Source organism: Brachypodium distachyon, chromosome 5, assembly GCF_000005505.3.
Source record: "Brachypodium distachyon strain Bd21 chromosome 5, Brachypodium_distachyon_v3.0, whole genome shotgun sequence".
NCBI lineage: Eukaryota > Viridiplantae > Streptophyta > Magnoliopsida > Poales > Poaceae > Brachypodium > Brachypodium distachyon.
The window spans coordinates 11,879,354-11,900,459 of NC_016135.3; the positions used below are offsets into that span (position 1 = coordinate 11,879,354).

General features: G+C 45.9%; 1 protein-coding gene across 1 annotated transcript; it reads right to left on the bottom strand.

Annotated features, from left to right (window-relative positions):
* Positions 1-16,984: 16,984 nt before the first annotated feature.
* On the bottom strand, positions 16,985-18,773 carry LOC100836419 (probable BOI-related E3 ubiquitin-protein ligase 2). Its single transcript, XM_003581120.3, has 3 exons — positions 18,594-18,773; positions 18,122-18,506; positions 16,985-18,015 (listed from the first exon to the last, which is right to left on the bottom strand). The coding sequence occupies exons 1-3, from the start codon at positions 18,650-18,652 to the stop codon at positions 17,491-17,493; spliced, it is 969 nt and encodes a 322-aa protein (XP_003581168.1). The 5' UTR covers positions 18,653-18,773; the 3' UTR covers positions 16,985-17,490.
* Positions 18,774-21,106: the final 2,333 nt, after the last annotated feature.

Sequence of the window (21,106 nt, forward strand, 5' to 3'; positions counted from 1 at the left end):
AGCTATTTTAATCTGTCAGCGCATGCGTCCGCCAAACAAGAAAAATAAATAAACGAAAATCCTTTGGCTCTCAGGCTCTTAGCCCTGCCCGGTTAATAGATAGTTTTTTTAAATCACATTAAGAGTTTTTTAAAAGTATGAAAAAAATATACATATACATACAAATGTATGTTACGTAAATTGTCATTACGAAATGTTGCTAATTGTGAGCTACAAAACAAAAGCATATAGAGTACTGTATTTTACATAGGTATATTATTACTAGATCCACAAATTTGATGCAAATTTACGGGTATCTAGTATACATTTATTGACTTACTACTTACACCAAAAATCAGTTTTCTTTTTACTTCTAAATATGATTTCCAAAAAAAAATAGCTCACAAGAGCTAGGGAGCGAAATGCCTTCACCGACAGGAGGTCCTCTCTTGCTGGCAAAGAAATGAAGGTTGATTTGGCTCACCGGCTCTAATTCTATGCCACAGAATTAGAGCCACAAGCTCGCCACGTAGAGGAAGTAGGAGACGTGGCCTAGTTAGCAAAAGGTGCTCACACCGGGACAGCAGCGATTCTAGCGGTGCCGGTACATCCAGGCACCGCTTTCATCGTCGGATGCAGGGCGATATGGCATGTCCTGGGGATATACGGGAGGCTGGATGAGTTAAGGCATCAGGAAGCGCAAATCGCGGGAGAACGAAAGGACGATAGGCCAACGGTACATACCGGCAACGCTATTTTGGACTTTACGCTCACACCGGCGGTGACCCATAAAAGCGATCACATCTTTGTCTGATGCAGCCAACTTCAAGGTAGAATGTATTTCAGGAAAAAGATCTTACAGATGGGATATATGGAACTCCATGGCTAGCTAGGAGTGACATATTAACCGAGAATCGATCAACCTATCGAAACGAAAAAATTGGGAAGAAAAACCCGGCCGACCAAAAGCCAAAAAATTCGGTCCTTAATTCAGTTAGCAAAGCAAGAAAACTATAAATTAATTTGGTCAGTTCGGGTTTTACTTTGATTAGTAAAAAAAAACACAAATAGGCATGTTACAGGCCGGCCCATCCTCTAGTGCCACCCACACTTTCCAGACCCAGCATGTATTGTAGGTATGAGGGAAAAAACCACGCCTAATCGGTCATCGCTCTCCCAAGTCCTAACGGTGATTCCCACACCCCGACCAAAGTCCCCAAACCGCAGTTTTGGTTTCCGAAAAAATAGGTTCCCGGTTTTTCTACAACCGATTGATTAGATTTTTTTAAGAACCAAAATTTTGAAAATCTGAGAACCAAAACCGATCGGTCTGGCTAAACCGAATGCAAATGCCTAGTTTCCATTCATTATTACTCCCTCCATCCAACAAAAGATCTCTCAAGTTTGACCAAATTTGAATGCATCTATATACTAAATCATGTCTAGATACATCTAAATTTTGAAAACTTGAGACATCATTTGTTGGACGAAGGAAGTATAAAATTAATACACAAATAATTAATTAACAGGGATTTGTCACTCAGCATAAAAATGGTTACATGTCCAGCGATAGCTCCTAAATTGAGCCCTTAAAAATGAAAGTAGGGGCCATTCCTAATAGTAGGGGCTGGAAAATTGGTTGCTGCTCCAGCAGGATCCCCTATAGCACAGCCCCTGAATCGCCGACATTCATCCAATTCGATCAACATTCATTCAATTTGGCAAGCATTCAATCAATTTGACAAAACTTCATCCAATTTGAACAAGATGAGAAGGAGGCAGCCGCTGTGGTGGAACCGACTCTGGAAGTAGAGGAGCAGGCGGTCGGGGGACGCCACCGACGCCGGGCGTGGAGGCGCGCGTCCGCGGTTGAGGAGGACGGCCGCGGCGGACGGGTGCTGCTGCGGGGGTTGAGGTAGCGCGTGGCAGAGCCGGGGCGGCGCCCGCGACGGCGGGGGCTGGGGCAGCGCGTGGCGGCGCTCTCGGTGGCAGCGCGGGCGGCAGGAGCGCGGCAGTGCCCGCGGCGGAGAGGACGGCGCTCGACGGAGGGACAGCGCGCGGCGGCGCCCGCGGCAGCGGGGGTAGGGGACGGGCGAGGTTGAGGAGGATGGCCGCGGCGGAGGGGTGCGGCGGCGGGGGCAGAACTGCAGAAGGCGTCGCAGGCGAGAGAGAAGCGCGTGCGAGGGAGAAAGAAGAGGGAATCTTGTGAATAGCGGGTCCCTAGTACACCTGTGGGGATGGGGGCTGGGAGGCCATTTTTGGGGCCTCTCTATTTTTAGGGGCTTGTTTGTGTGTCTTGCCGGAACAGTTTTTTTGCCCCAACCCTCTAAAAACAGGATAGGGGCTCTATTTAGGACCCTTGCTGGACATGCTCTAACTACTCAGTCAAGACTTCAACTCCTGACCTCCTTAAAAAAATTCTTAGTTAATTCTATGCGATACAAATCTATTGAATATCCTTGCTCCCATGAAGTGGTAGCAGACTAATTGGTAGGAGCAGCAGGCTGTGCTCCCAGTAGCTTGCTGTTTTGTCCAGGAGTACCTTAATTATTGTGTGCGTTCTACTATTAATTTGTCCATCTCAATTAGCAGTCCGAATGGACACTTGAGTGAAACTAATGGTTCAAGGAATCCACCAACTGTTAGAATTTGGTGGGCCTGATCAGTCCAAGCTCAAGTTTTAATAAATTCTGAAAAATCTTAAAGGCTCATTCATGAAGTGGGATGAGAGAAGTGGTAAGAGAATAGTCCCACCTTGCTAGTTTAGAGTGAGTGAGACCAACATATAAGGGATGTTGTTTCTCACCTATTGAGCAAGTGAGCAAGGGAAATCCCCACGCGCGCTCCTCCTCCTCCTCCTCCTCCTCCTCCGCTCGTCTCGTCACGACGCGCGCACGTCGCATTTCGTGTATCGAGTTCGAGCCGGGCTTCTTATCTTTTTGTCACGCGCGCGAAGCATCTCTCCGATCGGTACGCAACACAACCGCGCTAGGGTTTTGCCTGTCTCTCGCTTTTGCACCTCGTCGTAGTCTACTCCATCCCGAGCGCCGGCGTGCACCAGCGATCGGGAGAGCTGGCCTCCGGAACCTTTCGCCTTTGCGATCCTGTACGGGAGAGGGCGAATAAGGTTTTTGGGAAGCGCTCAAATCAACTAGATCGTCATCACGGCTACTTCATCTTCGTCGAAACGGTACGTAATCCGTGATCCGATCTACTGTTTAGTTATGATCTGCGAGATTATACTATTGTTGATTGTCCTGTTGAATACCTCTAGTATATTCGTGATGCATATGCTAGTTGCTACTATCGTCATGATCTATATTATGAAATTAATCATTAATTTGTTATTCTCGAAATTGCTTAATTTTCCAACAATCCAAAAACCTTATTGTAGGCAATTTCCTGATTTAACTATGGGTTTAGCCGATACATTGAAGCCGGATAAATTTTCTGGGATGTACTTCAAGAGATGGCAATTAAAGGCCATGCTCTGGTTGCAGACTCTGAAAGTGTTCTGGGTGACAGACGGCAAACCAGAGGGAGATTTATCTGAGGAAGCTCAGAAAAATTTCCAGGATGCCAATGTTGCCTTTAGAGGATGCATTCTGAGTGTTCTTTCTGACCGTCTTTGTGATGTGTGTATGCACATAGAAGACGGGAAGGAGCTGTGGGATGCACTGGATGCTAAATTCGGTGCAACCGATGCAGGCAGTGAACTGTATACCATGGAGTCGCTGAACGACTACAAGATGGTGGATAACCGTTCTGTAGTTGAACAAGCGCATGACATACATATCATTGTGAGAGAGCTTAAGCTTCTCAAGTGTGAATTGCCCGACAAGTACGTGGCTGGGTGCATTATTGCAAAGTTATCTCCTGCATGGAGGAATTTCTCCACGTCTCTGAAATATACCTGGGCATGGGTGGCCCGGCCCGAAGCCCGACGTCCCGGGCTGGGCTCGGGCCTCACTTTTCGGTCCCCAGCCCGGCCCAAAAGCCCGAAAATGACTAAAAACGGGTATTTTTAGGAAAAATAGGTATAGAAAATCATTTATTTATTCTGAAAATAATTATTTTAATGCTTAATGGCCTATTTTAGGTGTTCCAGGCCGGGCTCGGGCTTCAGGTTTGACCGTCGGGCTTTTACGAAGCACGGACCGAACCCGGCCCGGCCCGAGGTTTGCCCAGGTATATCTGAAACACAAGAGACAGGAGATATCAGTTGAACAACTGATAGCGTCCCTTGATGTTGAAGAGAAAGCTCGGGCTAAGGACACCATTGAGAAGGCTGCTGATATTCCGTCTAACGCCAATATGGTACAGAGAAATTTTCGCGGCAACGAAAAGAACAAAGGGAAGAAGTCCGCTGTTGTTAACAACAACAAACCTGCACAGACTACTACCATCAAGAAGAAGAAGAAAGTAAACAAAGGCGAGATGAATTGTTTCACATGTGGAGAGCTCGGCCACTTTTCCAGATACTGTCTTGATCGTGCAGATCTGAGAGGGAAAAAGGGGCAGAAGACTGTCAACGTCGTGATCGCTAGCGACACTGACACGTACGGTATTTTACCTACTGTACTTTCAGTGTTTCAATCTCCATGTTGGTGGATTGATACGGGTGCTAATGTTCATGTATGTTCTGACATCTCTTTGTTTACTTCTTACCAGCATAGAAGGGATTTAACCGTCTTGATGGGGAACGGGTCGCATGCAGCTGTTCGTGGTGTTGGTACGGTCGATCTGAAGTTTACTTTGGGGAAGATCGTGCGGCTAAGGAACGTGATGCATGTCCCCTCCATGAACAAGAATCTCGTTAGCGGTTCCCTTTTATGCAGAGATGGTTTTAAGGTAGTTATAGAGTCTAATAAAGTGGTTGTGTCCAAACATGGACAATTTATTGGTAAAGGCTATGAGTGCGGAGGCTTGTTCCGTTTTTCCCTTTCTGATTTTAGTGACATGCCAGTGAACCATATTTGTGGCAGTGTTAATGAAGATGCAAGTGTTTGGCACTCTCGTTTATGTCATGTTAATTTTGGTTTAATGTCTCGGCTATCCACTATGAGTTTAATTTCTACTTTCACCATTGCCAAAGGTTCTAAGTGCCATAGTTGTGTGCAATCAAAGCAACCTCGAAAGACCCACACGGCGGCTGAGGAGAGAAATCTGGCACCTCTAGAACTCATACATTCTGATCTTTGTGAGATGAATGGTGTGTTGACAAAAGGTGGAAAGAGATATTTCATGACGTTAATTGATGATGATGCTAGATTCTGCTATGTTTAATTGTTGCGAACTAAAGATGAGGCTTTAGACTACTTTAAAATCTAGAAGGCTGAAGTTGAAAATCAATTGGAAAGAAAGATCAAACGTTTTAGGTCGGATCGTGGTGACGAGTATTTTTCCAATGTATTTGATGAGTTTTGTGCGGAACATGGTATTATTCATGAGAGGACGCCTTCCTATTCTCCCCAATCAAACGGGGTCGCCGAGAGAAAAAACCGCACGCTGGCTGACTTGGTGAATTCCATGTTAGCCACTGCTGATTTATCTAAGGCATGGTGGGGGGAGGTGCTACTGACTTCATGTCATGTCCTGAATAAAGTCCCAAAGAAAAATAAAGAGAAGAGTCCCTACGAGGAGTGGATTGGAAGAAAGCCATCACTTTCTTACTTGTGCACTTGGGGATGTTTGGCGAAAGTCAACGTTCCAATTCCCAAGAAACGCAAGCTTGGACCGAAAACAGTGGATTGTATCTTTCTAGGCTATGTTCAGCGGAGCGTGGCCTATAGATCTTAGTAGTTAAATCCGAGGTACCTGATATGCATGGTGATACTATTATGAAATCTCGTGATGCAACATTTTTTGAGAATATTTTTCCTATGAAAGATATGCATAGCATTGCTAGAATTTCCTCTGAAATATTACATGAGCCTAGCATACCTGAATCTAATACATCTGATAATGAATCTGAACATCCTGAGGATGATGTTGAGAAGGATGATAATGAAGCTCCTTCCAGGAGTAAGAGACGAAGGATTGCAAAATGCTTCGGTGATGACTTCATTGTGTACCTTATGGAGGATACTCTCAAAACCATTGCAGAGGCATATGCATCTCCGGATGCAGATGACTGGAAAGAAGCTGTCCAGAGTGAGATGTACTCCATTCTTTCTAATGGGACTTGGGAGCTATCTGAACGACCACACGGTTGTAAGCCAGTAGGCTGCAAGTGGATCAAGAAGAAGGTAAGGCCTGACGGTACTATTGAAAAGTATAAGGCACGGCTTGTGGCGAAAGGTTACACTCAGAAAGAAGGCGAAGATTACTTCGACACCTATGCACCCGTTGCTAGACTTACTACCATTCGAGTACTACTATCCCTGGCTGCCTCTTATGGTCTGGTCGTTCATCAAATGGACGTAAAAACAACTTTTCTTAACGGAGAGTTGGAAGAGGAAATTTACATGGATCAGCCAGATGGATTTGTGGTAAAGTGTGAAGAGAGAAAGGTGTGCAAGTTACTAAAATCTTTGTATGTATTAAAACAAGCACCTAAGCAATGGCACGAGAAGTTTGACAGAACTTTAACTTCTGCAGACTTTGTCATTAATGAGGCTGATAGATGTGTGTACTATCGCCATGGTGGGGGCGAAGGTGTTATTTTGTGTTTGTACGTGGATGATATTCTGATTTTTGGTACAAACATAAAAGTGATAAACGAGGTCAAGTCGTTTTCTATCAAATTGCTTTGATATGAAAGATCTGGGAGAGTCTGATGTTATTCTTAACATTAAGCTGGTTAAAGATGAGAGTGGAATTACTTTGTTGCAATCCCACTATGTTGAGAAGGTTTTGAGTCGTTTCGGTTTTACTGAGAGCAAACCTTCACCAACACCGTATGACCCCAGCGTGATACTCAGAAAAAACAATAGAGAAGGTAAAGATCAATTGAACTCTCAAATAATCGGTTCCCTTATGTACTTAGCTAGCGCTACGAGGGCTGATATCTCTTTTGCTGTGAGAACCCGGGTATAGATCATTGACGTGCACTAGAAAGGATATTGCGCTATCTAAAAGGTATGATGAGTTATGGAATACATTATTCAGGGCATCCAGCTGTGCTTGAGGGATATTGTGATTCGAACTGGATCTCTGAAGCAGATGATCTCTATGCCACAACTGGGTATGCCTTCATACTTGGTGGTGGTGTAGTATCATGGAGGTCTTGCAAACAGACCATATTGACGAGGTCAACTATGAAAGCAGAGCTTGCTGCTTTAGATACAGCCACCTTTCAGGCAGAGTAGCTGAGAGATCTTTTGATGGACTTGTCGGTGGTTGAAAAACCAGTGCCGGCTATTCTAATGAACTGTGATAATCAAACGGTTATTACTAAAGTAAACAGTTCAAAGGATAACGCGAAGTCATCAAAACACGTGAGGAGACGTGTGCAGTCTGTCAGGAAGTTGAAAAACTCTAGAGTGATAACTGTCACATGTATTCAAGCAGAGAAAAACCTGGCAGATCCCTTTACCAAGGGACTATCACGTAATGTGATAGAGAGTGCATCGAGGGAGATGGGGTTGAGACCCATGAATGTTGTGCCATAGTGGTAACCCAACCTATGTGATCGGAGATCCCGTGAAGTAGGATCTGGGAAGAACGAAGCTATCGGTATAACAGAGGAGAGTATGTTATAACCCTCTCTATGTGAAGATGTGCGACTCTCAAATTGCTGTAAGGCAGGTTGGCGACATGCCTTAATATGTTCATTGCGGCTATGAGTAGCGAAGATGCTGTCTTACAGAGTATTCTTGAAAGAACACACCTATATGAGTCCAACTGTCTAACGTCGCAGTTTATAAGATTTGGGTGATCTCTAGTAACTCATGAAGAGACCACGGAGTATGACGCATATGATCCACCCGCGGGGTAGACTACTGATAGCCCAGTACTGGTTGACTTTGAGTGAAATCTATTTCACGCCAGCTTGCAATTCAAGGCTTAGTACATTGTGAGTGTGGATGGATGTAACTTAAAGTTCTAACCAGAAGTTCAACTTAACAGTCTCTGCTGAAACACTACTATATAAACAAGTAGCGAGAACAGGTAAATCTCTAAATGGGTATTTGAGATCTGGTGGGGGATTGTTAGAATTTGGTGGGCCTGATCAGACCGAACCTAAGTTTTAATAAATTTTGAAAAATCTCTAAGGCCTATTCATGAAGTGGGAGGAGGGGAGTGGGAAGGAAATAGTCCCACCTTACTAGTTTAGAGTGAGTAAGACCAACATATAAGGGATGTTGTTTCTCACCTATTGAGCAAGTGAGCAAGGGAAATTCCCACGCGCGCTCCTCCGCTCGCCTCGCCTCGACGCGAGCGCGCGCCGCGTTTCGTGGGTCGATTTTGATTTCGAGTTCGAGCCGTGCGGGGCCGGGCTTCTTATCTTTTTGTCACGCGCACGAGATCTTTTTGAAATCTTTTACGGACGCGTGCAGATTTTGTGGAGTCGGTTCAGGTTTCCTAAACCGAACCGCCCTATACCTGCGTGACCATATATACAGCCGCCACGTCTTTCCGATCGGTACGCAACACAACTGCGCTAGGGTTTCTCCTGTCTCTCACTTTTGCGCTGTCGTCGTAGTATACTCCATCCCGAGCGCCGGCGTGCACCAGCGATCGGGAGAGCAGGTCTCCGGAACCTTTCGCCTTTGCGATCCTGTACGGGAGAGGGCGAATAAGGTTTTTGGGAAGCGCTCCGTGCGACTACTCGCTTCCGTCATCATGGGTCGTCTACCGTCCAAGTCAGGCGGTGCTACGTGTCACCGTCTTCGTCGCCAGGAACGTCGTCAAGTCAACTCGATCGTCATCACGGCTACTTCATCTTCATCGAAACAGTACATAATCCGTGATCCGATCTACTGTTTAGTTATGATCTGCGAGATTATAGTATTGTTGATTGTGTTGTTGAATACCTCTAGTATATTCGTGATGCATATGCTAGTTGCTACTATCGTCATGATCTATATTATGGAATTGTTATTCTAGAAATTGATTAATTTTCAAACACCAACTGTCTGTTATTCTGTCTTTAGCGAGTGTATTATGCTATACTCCTTTGCATTCCTACGTACGGCATCATGTGAACTTAGCAAAAAAACTTCAGCTAGACAAGCACGCATTATTGATCAATCCATTGCACGCCATTTCCTGATCAGAAGCGAACATTAGGCAGCCAGTAAGCTAGATATCCCAAATTGGTGACAGCTGACGCTCTGACAGAGCAGGGTGGCGTGCGTTTGACTACGAAACACAGATAAGCATCGGTCACCAAGGTGGTTTGCGTGGGAAATCAAAACACATGCATCCGATTCTTTTTTTTTCACTGCCTTAATGTATACGGCGTCAGCGTACGCTGCAAATCCGAGCGCTGCGAACAACTGAAGAATCCACACAAATAGGAGTAGGTTTCTACTGTTCCGGCCATGTTCTCACGAGAAAACTGACCACTCCATACGCTCGGCATGTACGCGTTGTCTAATAATTTGCGCCAGACGGGAATGAAAATTACTGGAGTAGCAACTACTCCACGTACAGTATACGTTGCACGTTGCCAATGGGTTAATGTTCAGCAGAAGAAGGGATGCATCATTATTAATTAGTGCTTTCCTAGCGTCTTCCACTCGAGATCTGCAAATTATTGCTCTGATCCCGTCGTGGTCGACGCTTTCTTCTCACGAGTCATGACCTACGGGCTACCATAATTAGGGGAGGGTACCGCGGGTACGAAGATGACTAGTTGAACAGCAGTACTGAAAGGTTCTCGGCATGTGAGACTATCATACTTAGGGAGGGTCAGATCACCATCTCTTAAAGATGAGACAATGGACTGATCGTGCCAAGCTAGCTATATTAGGCGCTGGAACTTTTAGGTATCAGCAATGTCACCTACAGGGCACATGTCGTCCAGATGCTGCAACAGACAGTAAGACGTACACGTCCGCCTAGCTAACGGCGACAAAACGCACGGGTAGATTATTCCTCGCTCCATCCCATAATATGAGGCAACATACAATTTGATCAATTAAATATGTATTTTTTTTAACAAAAGATACAACATTAGATTCCTTATTGAAATATCTTTCTAATGATATAATTATTTAATTTCTATTTAGTTAGTTAAGTTTACGATCTAGAGATACGTGCTTCCAGTCACTGTCGATCGTGCGTGCCCATGCTAGCTTAGCTACTCCTACATCTATCTAAAACTGTTCCTCAAGCTGTCACATACACCGTCCCCACTGTGTCGTGTACCTCTTCCGTACGCCTTGTGTCGAATCCATGATCCACATAAACCGGAGAAACAGAAAAGAAACTGCCCAGCCATGGCATTTCCGAACAACGCATGTCGCGCGGTTAATTTAATTATTTTGACTAAATTTAAATACATTTATACACTAAGACATAAGTGATGTCTAAATATATCCAAATTTTGACAAACTTAACGTATCTTTTGTTGAACGGAAAGAGTAGGAAAATCGGAGAGCTAGCTTGAGCATCACAATTTTACACGGCCGATGCACGTTTTTCATGGGTTTTCTGCGGCTGGATGCATCGTGCGTTTGCCTTGCTAGCCAGGGCAGCGGCCTCAGGGGATGCCGAGCAGAGCACGCAGAAATTACGTTCTACCCAGCATGGCACACGCGCGTACGGCGTCGTGACAGTAGCTTACTAGCTTTGGGGCCTTGGGCACAAACTGTCATGTCGATTGCCATTGATGACTGATGTGCCTACCACCTTGAAACATGCCATTAGCACCATCAAGTGGGAACAAGAAACATGTGTCTCTACAGTAGGGTGACACTGCTACAATTTCCGTGAGTCCGGATTTTCATCACATCGACAACGACTTGAAATGGCTGGCCGGCCATTCCTGTGTAGGCACGGACCAATCATGAACACTGCCCGCCTATGCTATTGTATGTATGAATGGCCTTAGATTGAATCTATGTCTACATTCGTTATCTGCAAACGTCTCTATATAGCTGCATTCCGTAGTTTTACTTTTCTAAGGGTATTTGGGGATTGATTGATCTTGCCTTTCTAACGAGTAATGACCAATTGTGTTCATGATCTGAACTTCATCTGAGTTTATCTATCTATTCTATTATATACTAAAAGCAATATGAAGGATACCGAGGGAAGCCTTCATGTTGATTCACATCACCCTAATTATTTTCAACCGATGGATATGAGATTAAGAATCCATGTTAACATGTTACGTTGGGTTCTAAAAAAACGTGTTGCGTTGGCAAACAAAACTGGTAAAACAGACGGAACCATCGTTTCGTACCCATGGATCGAATCCCACGCCTCCCAGGCTCCCACGTACATTAGCTTTTTCTTTTCTTTTTTTCAGCTGCACCTACGTTAGCTTTTGGCCTTAGTTCTTTCTATGGGATTCAATACCAGATCGATCCCGCATCCCACAAATCAGTAGATCGACTAACAAGCAATCTTCCCCGTAAAAAAAACAATATTTTTCTCTAAAATTCCAATTGATCGAAACAACTAAAATGACGATTATAATTTTGAATAAACCAAAAACTACATCAAAAATCTTTGAAGCAAACTTCTCTAACTGCCCCATTCGCATCTTCATATCTATTATATACTAAATAAAAGCAATATGATTTTCTCCAAATATCAGGTAACAGAACGTTAGAAGATCAAACATGCATAAGCTGGACTATCCTTTTAAGTTTTACTAAGCCGCCTGAGCCGCCCACCTTAGCGGAAGAGAACTTGAGATCGTTGAACGCGCGGTGGCCAGACACACCCCTCGCAAGAAAGGTTGTCATGCCATTGAATCGTCACCGAACCGATGAACAAGTGGACAAAAAGCACGAAATCACGAGCCATGAGATCCACAATCTTCATGTAGTATACGATGATAGCCACGCCAGAACACGGATGTAGTCAGAAGACCTTCAATCCATGCTTCCACCGTAGACCGCCGCCGCTAAGAACACACAAAACCTTACAAAAAAGGTAGCACTAATACAACGGCCAGACGTTGATCCGTGGTTTCCCACACCTCTAGGCGCCCAATAGGCTATAAAAGACATGGGGAATCGACGAAAATGGAAACCTGGTCAAGATTTAATGAGGATGACATATTTGATTTGATTGGTGTGCTAGAAATAAACATCACGGATGGCATATTTGATTTCATTGATGGGCTAGAAATAAATATTGCGTAGGGCCATTACAAATTAATAAAAGGGTGCAAGGTAGCTGCCGGACGTGATTTGCAACTGGAGCTATATGCTTACGTGAATCACGTCTGACATGATTTCCAAGATAATTTTTCTTTCTAAAAAATAAATTTACACGATAAATAACAATTTGTGTTTTAAATATGCATGCATTTTTTTTTCACGACCATGATTTATGCTAGGGAAACATTATGTTTGATCGATAAAAGGAAACATTTTGATTGATAAATAGAAGTATATTTTATTTACACTACCAGAAACAAAATTACACGGTAGCGAAAACAACGTTTTGGTGTAATAAATAAAGGTTCATCGATAAAAATTCATTCGACGGGTGTTCTGGCAACCGTATTTATGTTTGCGAAAGGAAATTGTCATATATTAAAGCAACTAGCTCTTACAGTACTATATTCAATTGACCAAAAATAAAATTACACAACTCCTTGAGGAAAAATGACTTCGGACTTCCAAACCACGTCGAAGCTATGACAATGTTTTTGACGTACGAGCCGGGATATGACCGATTTGAGCCAGAAGACACCCGCGATATTGATCTGAGAAGCAGACCATCATTCCAAAAGGCGATGACAAGGGTTGGATGACCATCGTAGATTCAGCCAATCAGATCAGCCGAGACCTAACCATACTAGCTCCGAGGCGAAGCTGAAGTTTGACGAACCTCGCCAATCAGAAAAAATGCACACATACAAAACACGAACACACGAAAACGAATCGACTATTTCAAAAGAGTCGCCACCAATGAGATCATCACTGATGAGGTGGATCATTAGTCGAGGAAACCTAATTCTTAAATCGCACGGCGCCACGATATCCACCATAGCGTCACAGCCGAGGAACCAAACCTAACTCTAAGAAAGCTAACTACCAGCCCTCAAGCAGGTCAGAGTCCCACCCCTCCTGCTGTAGCGGCAAACAGGGAGGAGGGGACGTTCGCAACGCTTGCGGGAAGCAGTGGAGCGGGAATGTTTTTTTGGAACAGAAGCGGATCGATAGGGTTTCTGGAGATAGATACATTTTTATTTTGACGAGTTATGGAAACCTTACGCAAGACGTCATGTCAACGACATATGATGAAGAGTTCGCCGAAATGCATGGAGGATATGGCTGTTGTGACTTCACACATGAGTGAGAGACATCTATTATTGATAACTACCATCCCTCCTACCTAGCGGCAAATGGGGGAGAAGGGGACCTTCGCAGCGCCTGTGGAAAGCAGTGGAGCGGAAATGCTTTTTTGGAATAGAAGCGGTTTCGGGAGATAGATATCTTTTTATTTTGATGAGTTATGTAAACCTTATGCAAGACACATCATCGACATATGGTGAAGAGTTCGCCGAAATGCACGGAGGATATGGCTACTGTGACTTCACGCATGAGTGAGAGACACCTATCATTGATAAGTGTTTTTAAAATAAATATAGAAATACGTATATGCAGCAAATACCAAAAATATTGTAAAGACGTTTCCTGCGCGGGACACTTTGCTATTTACTCTAAATAACAACAAGCACACATGTCGTCTCTCTTATAAACGTTCCATCTACCTACTATGACGTAAGCTATAATTTCTTATACTGATATAATATCACATACAAATAATACACACATACACAAATTATCATGACCGTTTTAATGTCTTTGTAATTTATAGTCATGATTGTTTTGCGTACTAGAAGCTGGGAAGTAAAGATGCATGAAGATGTTTCCCGCGCAAGCTTAACATCGTGTTCTACACATGCTTGAAGTTGCGTTGGCCTGATCAACAGAAGAAATGCTCAACGCGCCATGATTGTCACACTTCCAATCACACCCAGCTCCGTCTTATAATCCGATTCATTTCAGAGAGGAGCGCGTTGACGATCGTTGCAGAGTACGACAAGCGAGCTCTGCAGCAATTATTTAGTGACAAAGCTGTGCAATAGCAGCATGCAGATTTCAAGATTTTGTAGTGGTTGTATGTCCAGATCTAGCAGCAGCAGAAGGATGAAACGATACAAGCGTCCAAAGATATTGCTTCGGAGTACGTTACTAGACTGTATTCCTGTAAAAAAAAAATGAATCCCATGCAAGTTTTTTTTTTGGGGGGATTATTGAGGTTTGGTGCTATTCATGCATAAGAAAGACACAGGGCCCGACAAAACCTGCAATTTGGGAGCACGTGGTCTCTTCCCTCTAATCTCGTTGCTGGCTGGAGGAGATGCAGACGGCGATCACGTGTGGCGTGTCTTGTGACGGGCTGGACGACAAAACTTGGTGTTTTGGATGATTGAAGTAGGTGCAAGTGAGGTGATCTACATAGATGGCCTTCTCTAGGCATTAATTCACCACATGTGCAAATGGTTTGCATCAGATTGATTAAGTTCGTGATCAAGCATGTGCCAGGCTAGGCAGAACGCTATTCCTGGTCAGCTGGTGAAAGGCTAAAGAATAATGATTTGCTGAGTACTACGTACGTCCGTGCGTGGCGCGCTGGTCCGTCTGCCCGCGGGTGCAAGCTGTGCATCGGCATCAAAAGCTCAAGCTTTTGTTGGTACTATCTAGCTCAATCGTCGTGCTCATCCAGCTGTGGCGTCGTACCAGCTAGCATAACTTCATAAGGTAAGAAAAGTGCAGAACGTGAGCTGCCGTGGAGCAGTGTGTCACGTCTTTGCTTCCCATAAGACAGAGGCGTCGGCTCCTCATCCTTGGCACAATTATGCCACTAAACGATGTACCAATTGTAGTTGCGAATTTCCCGGCAAAAGTCACCTTTCCCGACAGATGGCCTGCCAGCAAACGAGTTTTTCCTGCAGTGACTGCCCGCTATATTGCTGATGGCAAAAGTCTTTGCCGGCAGTCAAATGGATTTTAGACGTTGCACAGCAAAATGCAGGAGTTGTACATTAGGTGATTTTACTTTACCATTTTACTATTGAGAAGTCGTCTATTTTTTAGTTAGAGACAATTCCGCATGCAGTTGGAGCTATAATGTGGTGACTTAAGAGCACTAACTATGTTCCCAAAATATATATAAAAAAAAAGAAGTCCTAGCTTTGCTATAGACAAATGTATCAATATTTAGAATATTAAATAAGTATACAATGAAATTATATATCATGTTGGATTTAATAAAAAATGAGTTAAAGTAATCTTGGTGGATTTTTTTATAAATTTAGTCAAAAATTTAAAAGTTTGACTTAGAACAAAGATAGGTTTATTTAGGGACAGAGAGAGTAGTAGCCAAAAATACCATTCACCAAAAAACTCAAGATTTTCACGATTGAATTTCACAAAATTATTATTATTTTCACGATGCCTAGAGAATCTCAATTGTCATAGACCTTGCATGTTGGCACATTTCCTCAAACAAAGTATGGGCAAATATAATGAATAATCTTAATCATTCTGCAAAGGTGCATACATCTTGGCACATATCCTTATTCTTAGAGCATCTCTGGCTGGGGCCCCCAAAGGCCAAATGGGGCGCCATAACCCAAAAACCCACCCATCCATGCCCCCCATTTTGTTTTTTCCGCCGGTGCGGCCCCACTTCACATCCGGCGCCCCCCGGCCGAACTCAACCCAAGGGGGGGGGCTGTCGAGGGCGCCGGCTCGGGCACAAAATCTCGCGGGTCAGCACTGTCAGCGGCACAAACAAAAAACACACCCCATTTCGCCCTCTTTGTCAGTTTTGGCGACTTCCACTCCTGAAATCGCCGCCGGAACCACCACTCTCACTGGCGATGGTCCGCAGCCAAACCCAGCCGCCGCATAGCTCTTCCTTCGCCGACGTAGTTCTATTTCCGCCGTCCGCCGTCAGCCAATACCACCTCCTAGTCGTTGCCCACCCCACGGCCACCTTGCTCGGGAGGTGTTCGATGATTTGCCAAGGCCATGGATTTGGACGACGAAGAGATGCTTGCCGCGCTTTTTGACGAGGAAGTCGTCGCTGCCGATGATGCTGCCTCCGGCGGCGAAGAGGAGCATCAACTCGTCGTCTTGTCCCTTCTTGGCCTGATCGCCTAGGATGCACAGCGGTCGGGAAGGGGAGGATCGAGGAAGGGCCGCCGCAAGAGCAAGGCGAGGCAAAGGATGGAAGGCTACTGCATGCGATACGCCGACTACTTCGCCGATGATCCATTGCACAACGATGTGGTCTTTCGGCGCCGTTTCAGAATGTCTCGAAGCTCTTTTTGAAGATCTCCAAGTACCTCCGGGAATATGAAGATAACTTCAAATTTAAGAGGGACGCCGTCGGCACACTTGATTTCAAGATAATTCAAAAATGCACGGTATCCCTCCGGTTGCTTGCTTATTGAATTCCTGCCGATACACAGGACGACTACCTCCGCATGGTACTCATCAGCAACTTCAAGATGATCTGGTCGAGCATTTGTGGAGCCTCCGAGAAAACGTCTAGTTCTTCTTATTTGTTTGATTGAATTTGCGCGAATTGTGACTCAAAACTTATTAAATATGTGCTTGTTTCAATTTGCAATATTTGCAGAATTTGGTTTTAGGAGAGCCGTTTAGGGGCTCCGGCTGGGAAAGGGTAGGCCTTAAAAACAAAATGTAGCCGGTGTTCCACCGGCCGAAAAAACTAGCAGCCGGACGGCATATGGGGAGGACAGCTGGAGATGCTCTTAGTCAGTTGATTTTGGATCCGTCCGTGTCCAGAGATGGAGCAGGGTACCATGGTTGCGAAGACCTCTGAGCAATCGATGTGCACAAAACCACTCTCCTGAATGACTCAGATTTTCAGTCGGACTGCTAAAGTGATTTGGAACACCGGTCTTTTCTAAAACTTTTTGGAAGACCAATCTGCGAAATATGAAGCACGCTGCTTTAAATCAAACAGCTGCTCCGCTTGAAACTACATTCACTTTTTGCCACTCTGCTCTGAAATAACGTATCCAGAACAAAACTTTTTGTGGCTAATTCAGGCCGAACGTGCAGCATAACTCCCTCCACAAGCCAAGTGTGCAGTTAGATGCTCGCAGGTACGTGACATTCTTCAGCCACAATGCGCCATCTAGACAGAGCTTCTTTGCCCTGAGGTTACACCACATCCACACCTGATGCAAATCGAACATTGATGCGGTTGCGAAATAGCCATTCCTTCTGCCCAGGGCGAACCGAATCAACTGTGACTTGGTTATGTTTCCATGTGTTCCGGCACGACGGCGCAGCAAGAACAACGCGGCGGATGTCCACACCACACGTGCAGGTGTCAGGAGAGCAGGACATGTAACGATCCGTTCTTGGTGGCTGCGCACACGGGGCAGGTGTCCACGGCGGCGTCGCACGCGAGGCACATGCACAGGTGCCTGCACGGCATAAGCAGCACGCACGACTCGCCCTCGCCGCAAGCCTTGCACGCCGACGCCGATGCCTTGGACATCATCCCGGCAGCATCGTCGTCTCCCGCGTTGGGGGTCTCGAAACAGCAGGACCGCGCGTCCTCGGCGTCGCCCTCTACGGCGCAAGCTGCTGGGGATTGCTGCAGGAGCTGGTCGAGGGCGCCCCGGAGCCCGGCCGCGACGGCCTCGTGGCTCTTGGCGACGCCGATCCACGCCTGCCCCTCCGCGCTGACCTGCCGCAGCCGCTCCGAGAGCTTCGCGTTGCGGCAGCGCGCGAGCTCCAGCGCGGCTTCCGCGGCCCGAAGCCGCCCCGCCGCGGCACGCTCTACCACTGACACCAGCGCCCGGATCTGCCGCCGCCGCGCCACCTCCAGCCCCGCGCGCATCCGCTCGGCCTGCACAACATCGCCGTTCATCAAAGTTACCAACGCTCAGATTAATCGAACCAGCAAAAAAGGGAGTCCTTCCATGAATGGACTAACAAGACCGTACGGAACGCACCTCGACACGTACGGCCGCGTCGATCTCAACGCCCTGATGGTACAGCTGCGTGAACAGGCCCTGCGAGAGGCCTCCCACGGCATCATTAGCCATGGCCCCGCTGGTGGACGCCGCGCCGGACCCCGACGCCCTGTTCATCAGCACGTCGCCGCCGGCGGGAACAAGTGCCGGCGCGCGCTGATTATCCACGAAAGAAGGCGCCCCGACCGCAACGATGCGCGCCCGCTTCCTCCGCGCAGACCCGTCGTCGTTGCAGGTTGTGTCGTTGAGCGGGAAGCCGCTAATTAACACCGTGTTCACGATGCCCGCCACCACCGGGGCGCGCCCGACTTGCTCGCCCAAGAACAGGGAGCCATCGCCCGTCGTCGGACCATCCTCCAGAGCCCTGCAACACGGATAGGATTGAGAATTAGAGACACCGCCCTCGTTGATCAAAACAACCGAGGCACAAGAGGGGAAAACGCATGCAGACCTGTAGCTGTAGGCGTGGAGGTCGTGAGGGAAGGCGTGTATTTGCGCCTGGACGGCCATGCCCAACACTCCACGCAGAAGACGAGCAGGACGTAGGAAGCTTTTCTTGGCGAAGAGAGATAGGACAGGGGAGGAGGCAGGAAACGGATGGGGAGATGGGCGTGGAAGCCTACGCGGAGGGAGGTTTTATACGCGCCCGCTGCTGCTTCGGTTGGGGAAGCCATACCTTGCACTGCGGGGAGAAGCCACGTGAACTTACACGTTCGTCAAAAGACCTACGTTCCATCCCAAGATCAACACGTACAGCAGGGCTGTCAGTCCTACAACTTGTGCTAAACTGCTAATCAACGTTTGCCCGTGACGTAAAATACTGTCAAATGTTGCGATCGGTCAAACACGGTGGGAAACAGCTCGGTAGCGCGCGCAAGAGATTCTCGCGGTGAAACGCCGTTTCTGGCGGAGTGGTACTATCTGCACCCTCGAAGCGGCGACCAAACAAATTTCGTGAAGCTATCGATGCAATCACCGTAACTAACGGAGATGCGCGAATTAAGGGCACGTACAATGCTTGACAAGACCACCTTTTGGTACGTGTTCTATGTCATTTATAAAATACAACAAAACATGTTGTACATTAGGTCATTTCTTAGTACCATATCTTACAAATAATGTTTCGATGAATAAAATTAAATAAATAAATGTTAAGAAAAGGCAAAATCTAGTACCATGGGAAATTTGTTTTTTCTTTGCCTTATCCTTTTTACAGAGAGATCCCATCCCATAGATATTTTTCCTCAACTATCATTGACCGAAGAACAGATGAATTCAGTAAAGGTTGCCCGCAAAAAAAAGTGTAGACGGGGCAGATTGCATTAAACCCGATGGTTGGTCGATTGGATTCCTCTACTGGAAAACCGGTGAAGCTTCAGAAAATACCAAGAAAGTAAATAGAGTGATGAAGAATTCAAGACGGCATGCCGAATCGGATCTAGATGGCCTAGACCTAAAGAGTGCACGCTAGGTGACAATCTCGTCCATGTATGTAAAACTGTTCACGGATATACCCCGACATGCGCAGGGGGTACAGACACAGTCACTGTTTTTGCTCATGGATATCGGCCATGGATAACATGATTAGTTATGGGTAGGTTATAGGTTCAAGTTCCTACCCTTGGGTTATCCATGGACCACCAATAATTACTCACTCCGTCGCATAATTTTTGTCTCAAATTTGTCCAAAAATAGATGTATCCATTCCTAAAAAGCGTCTAGATACATGTAATATTTCGACAAGAATTAAGGGACGGGGGAGTAATATAATTTTAATAATGTTTATATGTGAAATTACAATTATAAAAAGGGTGTGGCTATATCTAGGTTGCCCAATTTTTAAGCAAATGGCTTAAAAATCTAATTTGACAAATCAGAACCGTTGGATTAGTATCTAGACTCATTTTATCCTTCTTTTTCAATCATTCATTTCGAATATTAAGCACAAATCATATCGAACGGCTGAGGTATCAACTTGGATCAATCAGGCAACTTAGATATTGCAAAACTGTTATAAAACATGCATTATCATTTTTCATGTGAGTTTTCTTCTATTGATGTATACTCTCTAATATGTCAAACCATAATTACACACACACACACACACACACACACACACACACACACACACACACACACACATATATATATATATATATAAATTTTCAACCTAAATATACTTTGGGGGTCCTTTTACCAGAACGGAGGTAGTACGTACCTAGGAGTAACATGATAGAGTAGTTGGTGGGTAGCGAATACGTTCGTGTCCATGGTACAGTAATGGTCCAGCCAACAAAACTCGACTCGATTGCCATCTTTTAAGTGCGCGAGGGTAGATGCATCGGGAGAGGCACGACGGAACGATATCATCTCCGTGGATCGCAATAGCGGTCATGCAAGCCATCCAAAACCGGAGCTATTATATATAGCTAATTAAAACACACACATGATAACAAACAAAACAAAACGAATCAGGAGACACTGCACGTACGGCACGCAGCATCGGCAGTGCGGCCTGCCGGCCGGCCGGACAGTAGTGTTTTTGTCCTGATGCCCGTCAAATTAAGCTAGAGCTTTTACGTACTCGTCCCATTCCCTTCAAGGCGCGCGCCGCACCCACCGACCGTTCTGTTGGCACGGCGGTCCTGCTGCACCTCGATCGGCAGCGGCACGGCCGGTAATCATCCGTGCGCAGCTGCGCACCAGCGTCTGCGTGGAGACCAGATAACGCGCGAGGGCCACGGCGTCTACGGCAGGAGTTAAAAGCAAACGCTAAACAAGCGTGACCAGCCGGCCGCAGTAGAGTGTACTCTATGGCAAAACGTTCCACGCTTACACGCACTGCCTGCAAAGGCCGGCCTTGATGACTGTGAGACGAGCGAGGCTCACCGCATACAGGACCCTACAGCTTCGAACAGTACGAGAGCTATACGTACGTAGTGGGGCGCACACCGAGATCTGATC

Bases quoted from the DNA above. Each gene is read 5' to 3' on its own strand.
- LOC100836419 (XM_003581120.3), bottom strand. From the start codon at position 18,652: ATGGCCGTCCAGGCGCAAATACACGCCTTCCCTCACGACCTCCACGCC. The intron at 18,507-18,593 runs GTCTGCATGCGT...TCCGTGTTGCAG, and splicing joins CTCCACGCCTACAGCTACAG to GGCTCTGGAGGATGGTCCGA. The intron at 18,016-18,121 runs GTGCGTTCCGTA...GATGTTGTGCAG, and splicing joins ACGCGGCCGTACGTGTCGAG to GCCGAGCGGATGCGCGCGGG.